The 17,696-nt window shown below is 57.1% G+C and overlaps 5 protein-coding genes across 5 annotated transcripts; 4 read left to right on the forward strand and 1 right to left on the reverse strand.

Annotated features, from left to right (window-relative positions):
• Nucleotides 1–957: 957 nt before the first annotated feature.
• Nucleotides 958–1,913, reverse strand: VDAG_03757 (enoyl-CoA hydratase; the record flags this gene model as incomplete). The annotated part of the gene is made up of 2 exons (XM_009653841.1): nt 958–1,688; nt 1,775–1,913. The coding sequence occupies 2 exons, from the start codon at nt 1,911–1,913 to the stop codon at nt 958–960; spliced, it is 870 nt and encodes a 289-aa protein (XP_009652136.1).
• A 3,443-nt stretch (nt 1,914–5,356) lies between these two features.
• On the forward strand, nt 5,357–7,405 carry VDAG_03758 (uncharacterized protein; the record flags this gene model as incomplete). The annotated part of the gene is made up of 3 exons (XM_009653842.1): nt 5,357–5,769; nt 5,841–6,499; nt 6,564–7,405. 3 exons carry the CDS (start codon nt 5,357–5,359, stop codon nt 7,403–7,405), a joined length of 1,914 nt encoding a protein of 637 aa, XP_009652137.1.
• Nucleotides 7,406–9,711: 2,306 nt separating this feature from the next.
• On the forward strand, nt 9,712–10,266 carry VDAG_03759 (uncharacterized protein; the record flags this gene model as incomplete). The annotated part of the gene is made up of 3 exons (XM_009653843.1): nt 9,712–9,735; nt 9,878–9,951; nt 10,008–10,266. 3 exons carry the CDS (start codon nt 9,712–9,714, stop codon nt 10,264–10,266), a joined length of 357 nt encoding a protein of 118 aa, XP_009652138.1.
• Nucleotides 10,267–10,531: 265 nt separating this feature from the next.
• VDAG_03760 (alpha-glucosides permease MPH2/3) lies at nt 10,532–12,293 on the forward strand (the record flags this gene model as incomplete). Its single annotated transcript, XM_009653844.1, has 3 exons — nt 10,532–10,696; nt 10,823–12,043; nt 12,105–12,293. The coding sequence occupies 3 exons, from the start codon at nt 10,532–10,534 to the stop codon at nt 12,291–12,293; spliced, it is 1,575 nt and encodes a 524-aa protein (XP_009652139.1).
• A 3,786-nt stretch (nt 12,294–16,079) lies between these two features.
• Nucleotides 16,080–17,670, forward strand: VDAG_03761 (uncharacterized protein; the record flags this gene model as incomplete). The annotated part of the gene is made up of 2 exons (XM_009653845.1): nt 16,080–16,383; nt 16,454–17,670. The coding sequence occupies 2 exons, from the start codon at nt 16,080–16,082 to the stop codon at nt 17,668–17,670; spliced, it is 1,521 nt and encodes a 506-aa protein (XP_009652140.1).
• Between the last annotated feature and the right edge of the window lie 26 nt (nt 17,671–17,696).

Genomic DNA, 17,696 nt, shown 5'->3' on the forward strand with positions numbered 1-17,696 from the left:
TGGCGAACCATTTTCATCAAGAGGCGGACTGCAGATGGTGGGATGCAGGCGGCAGGCGGCAGGCGGCAGGCAGTAAGCGGTGGAAGGCGGGCAGGTGCTCCTTTGCGCTTGTGCTGGAGCTCTTGCTGGCGTCAGACGCCGGCGCCGGCGCTGGTGGCGGGGCTCTAGAGGCTGGGCGCAGAAGGAGGGCCTCGCTTGGGCGCGCCTGCATCATCTTCATGCATCTCCTCGTGTTCATCCTGAGCTGAGAGGTACTACCTGTGAGCAGTTTCGTGCTGGATACTCGCATTTCATCTTGATGCATCTTGATGGCAGGTCAAATTGCGCTGGTTGCAGTTCTGCAAAGGTTAAAGCTTAGGTCGAGTGGAGAGCTGCTCTAGGTACCATTCCTCCTTTACTAGTAGGGTCTTAAGGCAAGGTACAGTCATGCGACAAAAAGAACGACGGATTTCCGAATTCACACCACAACATATAGTTTTCTAACCTCTTTTACTTAGGTATTCTATAGATTACTATAAATAATAACTTTAATAATTCTAATAGAACGCTACTAAATCTATAGCTTCTATTATTTAGATTACTGATTTCTATTTAATTTATTTCAAAATAGTACTTTAAAGGTTGACAAAGTATTTCTCATAACGGCAATCCGTCGTTCTTTTTGTCTCCCCACTGTACCTTACCCAGGTGGGTAGGTACTTGATACCTCAGGTAAGGTAGGTAGGTAATCTGCGATATCAGGTGCACAACTCCAACCTCGAGGCACCATTGTGCATCAACTATCTTGCACTTCCGCACTGGCTGTCTTGCTGCTCAAGTATCGATCAAATTGTCCTGGCTGCCCATGTAGCCCACAAATCCGAGAACTAGGTGACTGCCTGCATATCTATCGTGATCTATCGTGATCTATCGCAGTAGCAGACGACCATGGTTTTCTTGCTGCTCTCCTACCCCAGCCTACGAGTGCGTCCACTCGGGCTTCTTCTTCTCGGCAAACGCCTTCATGCCAATCTTCTGGTCGTTGCTGCCAAACAGGCTGTGGAAGACGCGCCTCTCAAACTCGACGCCGTCCCGCAGCCCGAGGTCCTGGCTCTTGTTGACGACCTCCTTGCACGCCTGGACGGCGACGCGCGAGTACCCCGCCACCGTCTCGGCCGTCTTGAGCGTCTCCTCCATAAGGGCCTCGTACGTCGGGAACGCGCGCGCGGCGAGCCCCCACTGCGCCGCCTCGACGCCGCTGAACGACTTGCCCGTGAGGATGAGCTCCATGGCCTTGGACTTGCCAATGGCCCGCGTCAGCCGCTGGCTGCCGCCGCCGCCGGGGATCGTGCCGAGCTTGACCTCGGGCTGGCCAAAGTTGGCCCCCTCGGTGCAGTAGAGCACGTCGCACATCATGGCGAGCTCGCACCCGCCGCCCAGCGCGTGGCCCGACACGGCCGCGAGGATGGGCTTCTTGACCTCGGTCGTCAGCAGCGACCACGACTCGATAAAGGCCTTGGTGTAGGCCTCGGAGAAGGTCAGCGGCGCCATCTCCTTGATGTCGGCCCCCGCGGCAAACGCCTTTTGCGAGCCCGTCAGCACAATGACCGACGTGTCGTCTGACTCGTTGAAGGCCCGCAGCGCTGTGTTGAGCTCGTTGATGAGGGGCGTGCAGAGCGCGTTGAGCGCCTTGGGGCGGTTGAGGGTCACTGCCGGCAGCCAAGTTTTGCGTCAGCGATGGAACATGATTTGTGAAGGAGATTTGCCGGCTCTCTTGGCCCCCTTCGCTACGCACCTTGTCCGACGCCGGGCTTGGGCTGCGACACCTGGATGTACTCGTAGTTGGCGCTGGCGAAGCCGCGGGCGGCCATGCGCGGCAGCGTCGACGGCTGCAGCCGTGAGGCCACTGGGCGGACGTAGCGGAGAGAGTTCATTGTGGTTGTTATGTGCGACGGTGCTTGGAGTGCTTCTGTTTGCTCAGCGGCACTCGTATCGGGTTTGTGCTTGGGCAGAGTCCTCTGATCGGTTGCTGCTGCTGGCGGTGATGGTTGAATTGCCGAGGAGGAGAATGGCAGTTTGGACCTTGTCGACAATTGGAGCTTCAATCGCTGGGGCGTGGAAAGCATCGGCTCAAAGCCGAGGATACACGGGGTAATGACATCCCTAACCGGGCGGCCGTCAACACTGCGTCACAGCCTCCACATAGTGAGCTGCTGCTGTTCTGATTGGGCCTGCTCCTTTTAGTGAGGGGACGCTGTGCTGTACTTGTACGCCTGAAAGTGCTGTGAGTGTAAGGTACCTAGGTAGACAGCGGGGCACGTAAAGATGCTGACTGAGGATGTTCAGGGATCGCAACGTCTGAGGCGGGGTACACTCCGCGTCGTTGAAGCTTTGAATGGACAGCACGGGATCCGCGAGATGAGGAGCATCACGACTTGGCTTACATGTTAACACAAGAAAAAAAGTCGAAACACTCCGGCCATTATGCTGGATAATACTTTCGGCCGCACTTGAGACTGTGGTACATGAAAGTACAGCCATTGGCAGGGCATCGAAGGATAATCGCTCTGGCTGTTTGCGTTTGAAGATGCTCTGCTATCCATAACCTATGAGACAAGGCTTTCTGACTTTGAGCACGGCTTCCGTCTCTGAATAGATATGGTTGAGCGTTGAGTTTGACTGAACACCTTGATGTGAATTTCCCGTGGACCTGCCGCGACAGCTGACAATCACCACAGCCAATTGGTTCACCGCCAGCCCAACTAGGCTTTGCCAATTTGGGACCAGCATGTTTGCAAACCTGCATGGGACACAAAAGATGGGATTTTGAGAATGCCCAAAAAACAAGCTTGGCCACCCAGCCGTTGGGTTTTGTTGAACCGTGTCGAGGTTCTTGGATTCCGTGTATGATCCTGAATTGCCTGCCAACGAAGGTTTCCGCAGAAGCCCGCCAGCAGAAAGGGTCCGCAATGGGTTTGCAGCTTAACTCCACGCGATGATAGTCCGACTTCTAGCAGAGATCTGCCAAAAGTTCCCCAGTAGCCTGCCTGGATCTCAAGGCAAGGGATCTCTATCTTGATCCGCTGCGAAGCGCAAATTAGGCCGGCTCCCTTGCTGTCATGTTCCACGGCCTCAACAGTGATTGAGCAGCAAGACCATGGTGATACCGATCTTCCCTGACAGGTTCCGCGTCCGACCTCATGTCTAACAATTGTGCGAGTCCGCATGGGACTCACTCTCGTCGACAGCAAAGACTTGACGATCTCGTGTCCGCCCTCTCTTCCCCTTGCTGATTCTCTGTCTCTAGTACCTGCAGCGGGGCAGATGCCCCTGGATCCCGCATGATTTTTTATTTGTTTTTTTTTCTTTCTTGGGTGCTGAGCGAGCTCTTTGTCGGTTAGTGCCTGGATTTGGACCTGGGCCTGGACCTACGTACCTACGTAAGAAACCTCTGGATCGCTCCTGTGGCGGCAGGCCCAACCGATGAGGCTGACGGTCGTGAACCCGCTCAACCCCGTGGGTGGAAATTGGGGTACCCTTGCCCCTTCCCAGGCTCATGTGGCAGCCAGGCCATCCCGTCCCGTCCATCCATCCACCCATCCATCCACCCATCCACCATCCAACCATCCCTCACACAGACACGCCTCATGGGTATGGGTGCCTTGTTCTTCCCACTCGCTCGGTCAGTGGCTTCACAGCGCCTCCCAAGATTGCGTGCGAATTGGTGTTACATTACGTTCGCAGTGCAAGCGAGCACATGCCACACCTTGGATGCGAAGATCCTATTACCGGGGTGGCCTTTATCTAACCTACCTATCTTGCATCGCCTATCTAGAGGTACCTTGGGGTAGAGGAAACCCTACCTGACGACCCAGATCCCCCGATCCATCTTTCGGCACCAGCAAACACTGCGAGGCCGACTTACGACACACCGCCGACAGCTGAAGCAACGCATGAAGCCGCCCATGTACCATTTACAGCGACGTCTGAGCCCCTCTACCACATCCGGTACGAGGGTTCGATCCCTGCATTCGGAAGAGCTCAGCCGCGAAACGCCTGCTCACGTGTTGAGAGACTGCAAAAACACACTCAGCCACATGGATCCCTGCCTCGTTCGCTTTGTGCAGTGAATCACTGATGGGCTCATTGATATCGGACACCATTTCTTTTCGTGTGCATTTCATGACATAGCAGTCCTGCCACATGCTGTACAGGTTCCTCGTCACCGCCGCCTATCATGGGCCGTGTTCTTGTGAGACATCGCTTCAGTATCCAACACATCATGATCTGATCTTCTGAGGAGCTATCGACAACCCCATCTTCAATATGTGGTTGAACGCCGGCGGCAGCAGCAACTCGGCAAATCAGGTGCTTCAAGAAGTGGCTGTCTTCCTCCCACCAGGACCCCTCTGACAGGTCAACCTCGGAGCACTATTGAATGCACCTGGACCAGCGTTATATCGAGCTCCAGACCGTCATCGCTCGGACGACCCGCGCGCGTGGTGTGGAGCAAAGGCACCAGAGGCACAATAGGAACAGCTCGTCGGATTGCCGAGATGAGCATATCGCAAGTGGCGAGCTGAGCGCTCTGCTCGCTCCATATGCGGTTACCTAGTATCCACCCCAGAGACCAACCCGGCGCTTGGCCATCACTCGCACCTCCTGTCAAGGGGGGTGGACGATCAGGTCTCTCGTGGCGCTGGACAAGCAAATCATGACTTAGATGTACGGTACCGAGGAAGAGCCATCCCCCTGATGAGGGAGGTGGCTGAGAAAGCTGACGGCGACCCCTGGAAATTTCCGAGATGCCCCGGCCGGGATCAGATGTCTAAGTAAGGGAATCGCCCCCTTTGCTTGCCAACAGGGGTAACGACAAGAACAAGACGCGATTCGCTGTGGACCTTAAGCTTATGCTCTTCAAGCTCTGACGTTGTCCCTTTTGAGACCAAGAGCTGAGACTAGCTGCACATGGCAAAATCAATAGCCTCTGCGCTTTTCTCTTGGCGGCACTCGATACAGGAAACGCATCGCGACTACACACAGCTTGAGACTCTCGTCAACTCGTCTCGACTCCATGCCCTGGTCACATCTGAGCCCCTGCCAGGCGCCGAAGCCGTCTCTTGTGGCGTCTGAGTAGTCATGTCAATCATCTCGACGGATCTAGTGAGCTCCGGACGATGCAATCATCGCTGAGGTGTTGTTGTGACTCCACCTTGTTCCGCCATTGCTCTGATGCCCATTGACTGACAGGATTGCTATAAAGCTTTACCGTCGGCACTTCCATGGCGGGAGGAGTAGCTCTTGCTCGTTGCGCGATCGCCTAGTCACTCGTTACCTGTCACTCGTTTTACAGTTACTTAATTTTCCATCTTTCAACATGGTCGCCGCCGGAACCGCGAGGCTTATTGCCTCCTCCATGCTCCTCGGCCTGTCCACCGCCATCGTGGTCACGCCCGGACAGCCCGCCGCCGGCCTCGAGTCTGCTGGTGTCAAGGACAGCCGCTTCACCTTCAGTGGGCACCCTGTCGTCGTCCCGAACGACGGCGCCATCGGCACCTTCACGGATGGACCCCAAGGTCTCACATCCGGTATCATTATGAGCACCGGTCTCGTCTCCAATGCCGTCGTGGGAAGCACCCCCAACACCAACTTTGGCTTCAGCATGGGACCCCCCTTCAGGGAATGCGCCGTCGGAAACACCCAGGAGAGTGTCTACTACGGCATGTTCGTCAACGTGCCCCAGGGCGTCACCGCCATCAGGATCAACTACCTGTTCGCCACCGAGGAACCGTAAGTCAAATCCCTTGGTGGACAGGCACCCAAGGCCAGCGACAGTGCAGACACTAACAAAGACACTACAGCATCACGGGGAACCCCGACTCGTCCATCATCTACAGGGACGAGGTCCCCCAGCCCCAGACCGCCGTCTTGGCCGCGTCCGCGCTGCCCAACACGGGTGCCACCTTTGGTCTGTCGTACGCCCGCGCCGGCGTCATCTCCAGCTACGAGTTTCTCGTCCAGCCCGGCTCCACCCAGCACCTCGACTTTGTGCTCTGCGACGTGGGTAACGGTGATTTTGACTCGGCTCTGCTCATCGACATTGTCGGCCTTCCTCTGGATCCCGTCTTCTTCCCCTCGAGCGCCGCCCCGAGCTCGATCCCTCCCAGCTCCGTGCCTCCTAGCTCAGTCCCTCCCAGCTCGGTCCCCCCCAGCTCGGTGCCTCCCAGCTCGGTGCCTCCCAGCTCGGTGCCTCCCAGCTCGGTGCCTCCCAGCTCGGTGCCTCCCAGCTCGATCCCCCCCAGCTCGGTCCCTCCCAGCTCGATCGCTCCCAGCTCCGTGCCCCCGAGCTCGATTGCTCCCAGCTCCGTGCCTCCGAGCTCGATTGCTCCCAGCTCCGTGGCTCCCAGCTCGGCTCCTCCCAGCTCTGTGCCCAGCTCGGCTCCCCCCCAGCTCTGCTCCTCCCAGCTCCGTCTCGGATGCTGTATCCAGCTCCGCTTCCGATTCGGCATCCTGCGACGATGTTGCTTCTTCGACTGCTGTTCCGTACGGCTCCATCGTGCCTTCCTCCGTTGACGATTACGCAGTCCCCACAACCAAGGACGTCTACGCCGCGGAGACGAGCTGCTCGGAGTCGGCTGTGCCTACGACCGTCAACGATTACGAAGTGATCATCACGTCTGTCGTCACCACCATCACCTACACCACCGTCGACTTGGCAAACCCCACCTCGCTTGTGCCTGTTGAGGTCTGCACGACGCTGGACTATGAGGACTGCCAGTGCTCTACCCAGGTCACTCCCACCGTCCCTCTGGTGACCTACGAGGCTGAGTGCGACAAGTGCGGCGACGATTACGAGAACACCATCACTCTCACCATCCCCGGTGACTACGGCTCGACCTACAAGCCTACCCACGACGAGCCTGTGCCCACCTCGACGTCGGTTCACTCCACTGGAAGCGTCACCACGTCTGTTGCTGTGTCCTCTCACGTCTCCGTCTCGGAGCCGACCGAGAGCCACACAACCACCCACGACGTCCCCGTCGTCCCCTCTGCCCCCGCCAGCGAGGTCCCTCATGTTTCTGAGCCCGTCAGTGAGGTTCCTCCCGTCTCGGAGCCTACCGTCATCCCTTCGCCTTCTGTCCCCGCGGTTCCTTCCGTGCCGGCGGTTCCTTCCGTGCCGGCGGTTCCTTCTGTGCCGGCGGTTCCTTCTGTCCCAGCCGTCCCCTCTGTCCCCGTCGTTCCCTCTGTCCCCGCAGTTCCTTCCATCCCAGGCGTGCCCAGCGCGATCCCCAGCAGCGCACCTCCCGCGCCTGAGGTGTCCGAGCCCCCCGTTGAAGCCGGTGCCCGGGGACTGCAACACGACCTGAGGGCCGTTATGACGACCCTCATCCCCGGTCTGGCGGTCTTCTTTTACCTTCTTGTATGATAGTACCCCAGAAGTCACTTATATAGAACTCGGGCGAACCCCCTTAATTACGAACGATGACAATTCTCGCCCGATGAAGCTGTTTCTTTGTGTTTGAATCTCGTCATTGAAAATGCCTGTAGAGACGTCGAGTCTTCGCATCGATAATTGGATTTACCCAACCTGTATCCACATGCGTGACTATATGAAGTGGGATTGGTCCGTCTGAGCGAAGTAGCATGAAGCATGGTTACTGATCCTTGGATCTCTTCTACCCAGCTCGAGGTGGTTTCGAGGTATGTCGGAGCTGGTGGGAGGCACTTGTGTGGAATGTTGTACTGGTTGGCCAGAAAGCGTGAAGCGGCGAGAAGCTTAGCCTGTCGACCTATGAAGGTATCCCGACTGACTTGATGTGGTTGCACTCCAAGTATAAGAACGCTGACAGCATCACTGTCAAAGCGAGTTGGTAAGTAGAGTGAAGAAGTGTAGCGACGAAACATGGACTGCCAGAGCGTAGGCCAGCGGAGTGAACACGTCGGTCAACTATTGAAGTTCCGGCAGCATAAAAGACCATGCAAATTCTGGATCTGCATGGCTTTGCCGTGGCTCATACTGAAGCCGTCGCAGCCTTGGTGCACACAGGGTAGCCCCTGAGCTTCCAGCTCCAGACCTCCCGATAGATAGTTCCCGGTGTGGGTGATCGTGTTTCGTTCCTGGAAACAGAGTCATCAATACCCTTGCCCCGTCTTTCTCCAGTAGTGTGCTTCTGATGCGCACTCTGCGGACTTGGGTCCACCGTTTTTGGTCATCTAGTCTTCCGAGAATCTGCTGTCGCCCTGGGCCTCCTTGGCCATTTCTGTTGTCCTCCACATGGAATGGTCTTTGGCATTAGGTCCGCAGATGAGTCCTGCATTGATTGCTGTTTCTTTTCCTTGTCCAGCTTTTTCATGTTTTTCTGGGTGTCGACTTATGTCCAATGTCCCAATGCCAATCTGCTGCCAATGCAAGCTTATGTGAGAATAGCGCTGCTTTGAACTCCTCTCAATTCCTTCGTTTCGGAGCATGTTCTGCCTCGAGAAAAATTATCTTCATAGTAAATGGCGATATGCGTGGGAGGCTCCTCTGCTCGAGCAAGAGATCCAGCATCGTGCCTTGAGGCTTGGCATATCGAGAACATGTGGCTTGGAGGCTGGCGCCACATAGCGTAGTCCCATAGAGGCTGCTCCACACAGGAATCGACTCGTTGAAATCATGAAAACCAGAAACCGCATACGCTGTCAATCCTCCGTTCCCACGACTTGATGCCAAATCTCGAGACAAACTAACACCAGGCCGAACGACAAGCCGGCAGAACGACAAGCCGGCAGTTTGTGGTTCGAGACGCCCTTCTCCACAGCGGGCTCACCCGCTGTGTCTGGGCAGCTAATGCACAGCACCACGGCTGACTCGAATGCAAGGCCGCACGCCACCTGGGGAAGACCCCATCTGATCTCTCCCGCTTATCTGGCCAGAGAAAAGCCCGCCATGCTTGGTATCCAAGGGACCCGACAACCGTCATCCAGACGACACGTTTGGGAGTTTCGCATGCTCGCGTTGCAATCAAGGTCCCATTGCTGCAACGAGACTGCACTGAGGGCATGCAGCAGAGACCCGTTCTCCTGTGCATCGTCGCATGTTCGGCCGTCGTATGCAGGGCACTTCGAGGCCTTGAGCAGTTTGGCCGGATGCCAAGCGTGCATCAACATGTCAGCATTTAGTGCAACGGTGCTCCACGATGGAGAAATCTGGGGGGGGACCAACATGCTCAGACGAGCCGCTCCAATGCAGCATCCCTGTCCGCGACAACGTTACCTTCTGCCTGTGAAAGGGCACCCCCTCTTTCGTTCTCGCTCCCTCGCTCCCTCGCTCCCTCGCGGTCTCTCGCTCGAACTCTCTAGCGAAGTGGGAAGTGGCAAGGAATACTGTCTTGTGCTCCTACCGACCTTTTTGCGGGGGGCCATCGCAGGATGACCCGATGCATGCACGAACCTTGTGGTCTCGCAAAGGGCTGATTTGACCAAGACAATCAATCATTCCAGGGAACGAACGCGGCCAAATTGTTTCTACAGCTCTGCTCTCTCCGTGTTGAGTTCACGTTCGAAAGATGACCACATGTGAGGAGCTCGACCACGTCTCGGCTCAACCCTAGGCCAGCCCAGGCCAGCCCTGTTGCCGCCACTGATGCCGGCTCCGACCGGTAAAGGCGTTGCGGCGCTCGCTAAATCGCCGAGGCAGGCTTTTTCTCTTGCTCTTTCAATTACTCCGTGGGGGAGGGGGGCGCCTGGCTGATGGGCAAACGACCACAAATTCAGGTTGGTCCCCCTCCCAACAAGGCCTCTCGTCTTTTGCCTTGCTTCGGGCCATGGCCTTTTTTGCGACGACGCCCCGAACGCATCCCTCCCCCGCCCCGTATGGACAGGCATGTTTCGATGCTAAAAGGGCCCCGTCACGAAGGAGCCGGTCATCCGTCGTGCTGGGCTCGTGCTCAGCCGCGCCAATCCAGAGGGACGGCGGGAGACGCACGTACTGTAGGCGCCAACCGCTGTGCCACTGACGTGCCTTGCTGACGGGCCCCAGGTCGCAGTGCCGACAAGCTCATCCCGGCCTTGGACGACTCGGGGCAATCTGCCGCGAGGTTGGGCAAGCGACGGCGCATCTTTGCCTGCTTCTGGGCGGGCTTCGCGTGGGAAAATGCTGGAGAAGGTCGGGGAAGTCGGGGTAATGAGTCGTCGCGGTGGAGCGGTCGATACATAGCGCCACGCCGTTGCTTGGCCGTGACTGGCCCGGGTATCATCGAAACATGGCCGCCTTTCTTTCTCCAAGGCCTCATGCTCCAAAGCTAATCTCTCGCTTTCGCCCTGGCCCTGCGCCTGCTGTTGCCGGGCCTGCTGTTGCCAGGCCTGCTGTCCCCGGGCCTGCTACCCCCGGACCTTACTCTACGCCCTCCAGCGTTCCATCTCGTACAATACTCACTGCTACTGTATATATGAAGCCTTGGGCATCACCCCCCCTGTACACTGCTCTCTCTCTCTCTCTCTCTCTCTCTCTCGCTCCCCCCAGCGCAGTCAACTTGCTTCTCAGGGGGGGTAGCGCTGAAAACCGCCCAGCATGAGTGATCCCGGCGACACCAAGTCGCCTGTGGGCGACAAGCCGCAGGAGATCGAGACGGGTATTGCCCACAATGACTACGATGAGAAGGTCTCCCGTGACAAGTACAAGTCCGACGCCGTCGAGGGCGAAGAGGCGGAATACAAGATGGGTGTCGTCGAGGCTGTCCGCGCTTACCCCATGGCCAGTCTGTGGGCGTTCACATGTCCTGCACCATTGTCGTTGTCCCTCGGCAACCGGCTTCTCCGTTTGGCCCACCTCATAGAACCTCGCTAACATGTCCCTCCCCAGATCATGGAGTCCTACTGTGTCTTCCTCATGGGCAGCTTCATCGCCCTGCCCTCCTTCCAGAAGGAATTCGGCGTCTACATCAACACCAGCGACGACGGCACCGAGAACTGGGAAATCAGGAGCGCCTGGGCCTCGGCCCTCCAGGCTTCTGGTCCCATCGGCGCCCTGATCGGCGTCACCCTCGCTGGCCCTCTCACCAGCCGCATCGGCTACCGCTGGGCCACCATTGTCGGTCTCATGCTCCTCAACGCCTTCATCTTCGTCTTCTACTTCGCCAACTCGCTGCCCATCATGCTGCTGTCCCAGCTGCTCGAGGGAATCCCCTGGGGCATCTTCATCGCCAACTCGCCCGCCTACTGCTCCGAGATTGTGCCCATGCGCCTGCGTGCCCCCTGCACGCAGATGCTTCAGATGTTCTGGGCCATCGGCGCCATCATCGTCGGCGGCACCACCTACGCCTACGCCGAGGAGTCCCGCGCCATCTCCTACCGCATCCCCATTGCCCTGCAGTGGATGTTCCCGACGCCCCTCGCCGTCCTCATGTTCCTCGCCCCCGAGTCGCCCTGGTGGCTCGTCCGCAAGGGCCGCCTCGAGCAGGCCGCCAACGCCGTCTCCCGCCTCGGCCGCAAGTCCGTCGTCACCAACTACCACGACACGGTCGCCATGATGCGCCGCACGATCGACCTCGAGAAGACGGACAAGGAGCCCAGCTACCTCGAGCTCTTCAAGGGCGTTGACGCCTACCGCACCGCTATTGTCTGCTGCGTCTACGCCGCCCAGAACCTGACGGGCAACCTCATCGCCAACCAGGCCGTCTTCTTCTTCCGCCAGGCCGGCATCGGCAACGAGACGGCCTTCGCCCTCGGCCTCATCACCTCGGCCCTCCAGACCATCTTCGTCATGCTCTCCTGGATCCTGACGACCTACCTCGGCCGCCGCACCATCTACGTCTGGGGCTCCCTCATCAACACGGGCTTCCTCGTCGCTCTCGGCATCGCCGCCTCCTTTGGCCAGAGCACCTCCTCCTCCCTCGCCCAGGCATCGCTCGGCCTCATCATCTCTGTCCTCTTCACCCTCGGCCCCGCTCCGGCCTCCTGGGTCATCATTGGAGAGACCTCGGCCATTCGCCTGCGCCCCCTGACCACCGGTATCGGTCGCGGCTGCTACTACCTCGTCAACATTCCCTGCATCTTCCTCGGCAACTGGATGCTGAGCTCCACCGTACGTCCACCCATGTTCTTCTTCTTTCTTCCCCAAATAAATGCTAACTCACTCCCTACAGGGCGCTCACCTCGGCGGCAAGTGCGGCTACGTCTGGGCCGGCACGGGCTTCGCCTGCTTCGCCCTCGCCTTCTTCTTCCTCCCCGAGATGAAGGACCGCTCGTACCGCGAGATCGACATCCTCTTCAAGCGCAAGGTGCCTGCGCGCAAGTGGACGAAGACACCCATCGACATCAACGACGACGAGTAGACGCTGCGCACAGCTGTGCTGTCCGGTGTGCGCGTGGCGCCGCGGGGAATCGACCGAAGGGGGAACACGACACAAAGTCGTACTCAGCTGTCGGTTCCCAGCCCTTGCTTTGCGTTTTTTTAGTATTCGTGGGCTTCTGCTCGACTACTTGTCTGGCTTGATTAGCTGCGGACTAGGGGTTCGTGTCTGCCATCTGTTGAGGTGGGGAATATATGAAGCTTGTCCAAATTTTGGTTGTTTTGCCTGGCTGGTTTTAAAGTGATTGCTATTGAAGAACCCTTGGCGCTTGTGAATGACCATACTGGATAAGAATTACCTTGTCCTGCGTGAGAGAACTGTGCTCGATCGAAAGATGGTTGCTGGTGAGGCAGTTCTTGGGCGGAGGCTGGCTGCTCGACACGTCAAGGTGGGCGAGATATCCGTGCGACGATGGGGAGTATGTTGTTCTAATGCCATAGTTCCATGACTAGCTGGAGGTACGAGGTAGACCCGTAGAGTTTATGGTCCTGGACCTAGAACTCTATAAACGCAACTCGATTGAATCTACTCCTTGATCCAACACACGTCGCTTCCGTCCCAATTAGAAGCCATCTGTGTAGCGTCCAACCGTCTGAGAGCTGCCAATGAGTCTATCTCTGTCAGGGGACCCTGCGGGTTCCCTGCGGAGTCGCCAGCAGGGGGTCGGTCAGAGGCTAAGGGCTTTGAGAAACGTATATATATAGGCTGCGGAGGGCCCTCCAAGCTACGGAGGGCTAGAATTCAGATATATTTCGACCCCCTACCTATCTACGGACCACTTATAGAAGACCTCTTCACTCTGCTCTAAATAACGCTTTGATAATCTCCGGCCGAACCGTAAGCTGAAATCAATAATAACTATATTAGTTCCGAAGCCTTTATCAATGGTAGAGCTTAGACTAGCGCTTGGGCATTCTTCTTCCCTCGTAAACTTGACTCATAGAATCTAATAGGGAGTTGGGACATTTCTGACTCGAAGTAGACCGACGTGCCTGACCCGTCAAGAGCTCCCTCAAGATGGTGTGATACGTCTGCTCTTCGGCTCGTCGCGAATGAGTCCTGTGCTCAGGACTAAAATCTACCATCGGACGCAAGCTTGACTTTGGTACTCTGGTAGGCTTCAATACTCCGGTTCCTGAGGCCAGGGGTTACTAAGAATCCGTTGAGCTACCCACCTCGCATTATCAATCGGGTCTTTGGGATGTCATGGTACGGTGTGGTATCTTCCTTTTGATATTTTTCAGGCGCTAGGTTTTCAAAAGCTACCTAGATGAAGAAGATTTATTACTCTCTTACGTAAGGAATTATCCTTTGACACGTGCTCTCAGTAAAGTCACAGATTCCTACATTAGTCCTCTTACTCTTTCTTTCCCCTGCGTCTTATGTACAGGAGCATTAGATGGACCAGGTTGAATCTGAGGCCCATCTCGACCCGAATCTCCATCCTAACCTTCCGAATCCAATATCAATGCAGTGGATGTGATACGAAAGAAGCAACCCACTGCAACTGCGTGATGCTGAGATCGCCATGTGACCTTCACTCAGTCTCAGACGACGCAAAGGGCGAGTGCAATACGCCCAAGACATGACTTTCCTCTTCCTCTGCTTTCTAAGTAGAATCACAAGATCATCCTGCAGCAAGGGTATGAACTCGGGCCAAGCTCACAATGAGGACTGGAACGTCGCAAGCGAACTCGCATGGTGAGGATCAGTAATCGCCATCAGGCCCAATGGAGACTGTAACCGAAATCCATCGGGCATACGCGGCAGCGCGGAGTCCGCCTCGGATGGCGTATGGCTGGTATGGCGCCATGGTACAACAGGAAGCTGTCTCAAGGTGATGAAGCCCGCGACGAGGGGCAGGACAGCGTCGACAGGTAGGTACCTAAGGTACGCATGGTCACGTGTCCTCGCTAAGCATCACCTCCTCTGGTCACTCAACCAGATTGGGTTGGGGGTACTCCTGTGCACCTACCCTATCCGGATGCTTCCATTGCTTCACCCGATTGCACTTGCCTCCACGCTGCTGGTGTCTTACATCTATCTGTGGGATGTCTCTCCTCCATTCCCTAGAAAACACCGACATCATCTCTACAGCCCCCCATCGGATAGCACGCTCATAAACAGAACCCAGAAGCATACTCAACCGCTCTCGAAGCGGTCCCCGTCAACTACGCCCGGCCAAAATATCGCCGCTTGTTGACCACACGCCCGCTGGGCCGCCGCCACCATGTGCCTTCCCGAGACAAACGCGTCCCCGTCGCGCCCTGACCGCCGTGACGGCTCGATTCCTGTTTCCAAGAGACAACAAGTATAGCAGAACCTGAGGCGCTATGCCGGGACTGTCTCGAACCCTCATCCCTACACGCCCCGTCCCCGTTCCTCGTCTCTGGGTTCCAGCCCACCGCTCACCGTGGCACCCTTCACGCACGAGACAGGTCAGCGGCAACCTGCTCGTCGAACGAGAGACCTTGCATCCGGATGCGCAGAAGCGCACTGACTCTCGGAAAGTATCCTTAGGCTCGGGTCCCTTGAGCTTGCTACCTGAGCTCGGACGAAGACGACTCCCGCCAGCCCGGAACAGTCCGCGGGACGTCTGTGGCCTGGCTTCCTTGGGCCTAAATTCCTTTGGCCTTGACTTCCTTTGGCCTTGACAGCCTTTGGCCTTGACAGCCTTGATTACACATTCCCCTCGCTCACACCAGATTGTCATCTCGTACGGAACCCCAACCGGCTCCGTGGCACAATCACCGGGAAGACATGTCTTTCGAAACTCCTGCCTCCATAGGTTATCTTCTGCCAGGGCTCGCATATTGCCTGCCGAAGCTCGTGATATGGCGAAGCGACGAGATTGGGCCTAACAGCCGATGCGGAGCACAAGTCAACCCTGCATTCGATGCATGATTCCAACCGCGCTGCCAGAGCTCGCGACGAAGACCTCAGAGGACAAACTGACTCAAACAGCCGTACGAGAGGGGCAGGAAAGCCACAGGGCGGGTAACGGTGTTTGTCCAATGGAGGTCAGCAACCCTGGGCTTGTGGTCGAGATACTGGCCAATGCATGCCTAATTGCTGATATTTCTGTGTAGACATCGGACGAAGTAGGCCCTGGAGAGTGGAATCCAATAATGGAACAGAAACACACCGCCAGGCGCCTTGGTTGGCACATGCATTCATTCGGTACCTCATTCTGCTGGGTAGCCATGTCGACCGTTTCAACAAGAAATAGTCCAGAGCATTCTCCGTACGTCACTGTTGGCGAGAGCTCACAAAGCACCTTCCTCTCAATAACAAGCTGTATCTTTCATATTCGCTCATCAGGAACGTCCTTGACCCACGTACGTGTACAGCATCGATCCTTGGCGACACACATGCATGCTTTCTCGAAGCGCGGGCCCGCACATTGGCCCTGTCGCACAGTCTGGGTATGGCTGCTCTTCTCCGTCTTCGTTTTGGTTACTACGCGCACACACTCCATGGCACTCGGTCAGTCGAGTCCACCAACACGGAGTACGACTTGGGCGAGGGCTGGCCAACTCATGGGCCGGGCGCGACAGCGTGGATTCGACCCTCGGTCATGTTCCATCAGGCACATGCTGGGTTCAACGGCACCCACCCGGGGTAGTCTCAGTTTCTCAAGGAACAACGGGAGACACATGGCCCAGGGGCTGGAGCCAGGCTGCTATTTTACTCCATATTGGCCCATCTGGAAGGAGACTACACCCTCCATCCCCCACCACACTCACCACCGAATGCCGCCCACACGCCATGGCCATGACCATAGCCATGAGCGACTGTCCCAATCGCAAAGCCTGCGACCGCTGCCACGCCCAGAAGCTCAGCTGTAAGCGCTATGGCGATGAAGCCTGCGAGCGCTGCCTCCGGCTCCGAACCGAATGCAAATCAAGCCCTTCGCTGCGATACCGAAAGCAACACACGGCTGTCGAGTCCCTTGTGCTGGAGGAGACGACGGGCCCTTCTGGCTCGAGCACAGCGCTGCTGCTCGAGGGAGGCCGATCACCCAAGCGGAAACGGACGGAAAGCGAGAACCTCCCTGTGCCACCTGACTTTGGTGAGTCTGCCAATGTCTTTCATTTTGTCTAAAACGACAACCAATTCTGACGGTTTCGCCGAAGCCTCAGTCGGTCTCCCGATGAGCGGTGAATTCGAATCGCATCCATCGGGCGGCACCGTCACACACGACCAGATGATGAACATCGCCGACTATGCCTTTGGCGGCGGCGGCGGCTTTGACCCGGCTGCGGCCCTCTACCCGTCGCATACCGTCGTCGTCGATCACCACCCTTCACAACTCCACCCTGGCCTCTCCCAGCATCTTATATCCAGGGACAACATCACCGATACGTGGCTCCCACAGCACCTGCATGCCAGCACACTGGTATCTCATACTCCTCCCCCTCTACCTTCCGTCCCACCACGCGCGCCTACCGAAACCGAGGGCGGCCCGCTTGCCTTCACATCGACGACGGCAGCCTCTGCTACCAGCAAGAAGCAACACCACAACCAACAACAGCAGGCCACGTTGAACCAGCGACAGTCCAGTGACCGCCCTTCACCGCGGGTGTCCAAGCCTCGCGGCAAGTTCAAAACTCGTCAGATCGTCCTCAAGTCATCAACGGCCGGCAAAGCCACTTCTTCTTCGGCAGGTCACTGGATGCCTCGGCTATCGGACATCAACTCGAGGCTCTTTGAGCTCTCATCTGCCTTGCCGTACCAGATTGAGTGTGCGGACGGCAAATCGCACCATGGCAAAAGCTCGCAGCATCATGGCAACGGTTCTGGAAGGCACCGCACCGTCCCGTTCCCCGTAGATGAGATGTTCAAGCTGTCTCAGCAGTTCGCTGAGGCCGTGCAGGACATCACACCCTCAGACGGACCCGCAAAAGCCCCCGACACCAAGACCAGCCGCGGCAAGTCTCTCAATAGCAAGGCCGATCCTGGCTCGTCAATGTTCATTCTCTCAACCTATGTTCGGCTGCTGGACATGTATCAAAAGGTCTTCAGCTGTATTCACGGGAACCTATCGCAGCTTGAAGCTGGAGACGGTCTCCGGTACTGGAAGCTGCCTGACGTGACGGTTGGTTCATTCGCCGTCGACTCGACGCCGTCGCTGCAGATGTCGTTGACCATTCAGCTGGCCGAAGAGTTTCTGTCGCAGCTGAGGAATGCGGCCGCCAGCCTGGGACCTGGTGGGTCATCAGGCGGTAGGAGTTCGGATGGGTCCATGTTCTCTGGCGTGGTAGACGTTTCTTTTCAGGCTATCAAGAGTCGTGAGGATAGCCTGGGTAAGCAGCTGGCGGATTTGCGACGGGACATGGACGCAATCCTTGACGGTTGAAAGGCTGACAGTGGCCAACAATTTTC

The sequence above is a fragment of the Verticillium dahliae genome, genomic scaffold, assembly GCF_000150675.1.
Source record: "Verticillium dahliae VdLs.17 supercont1.6 genomic scaffold, whole genome shotgun sequence".
Taxonomy (NCBI): domain Eukaryota; kingdom Fungi; phylum Ascomycota; class Sordariomycetes; order Glomerellales; family Plectosphaerellaceae; genus Verticillium; species Verticillium dahliae.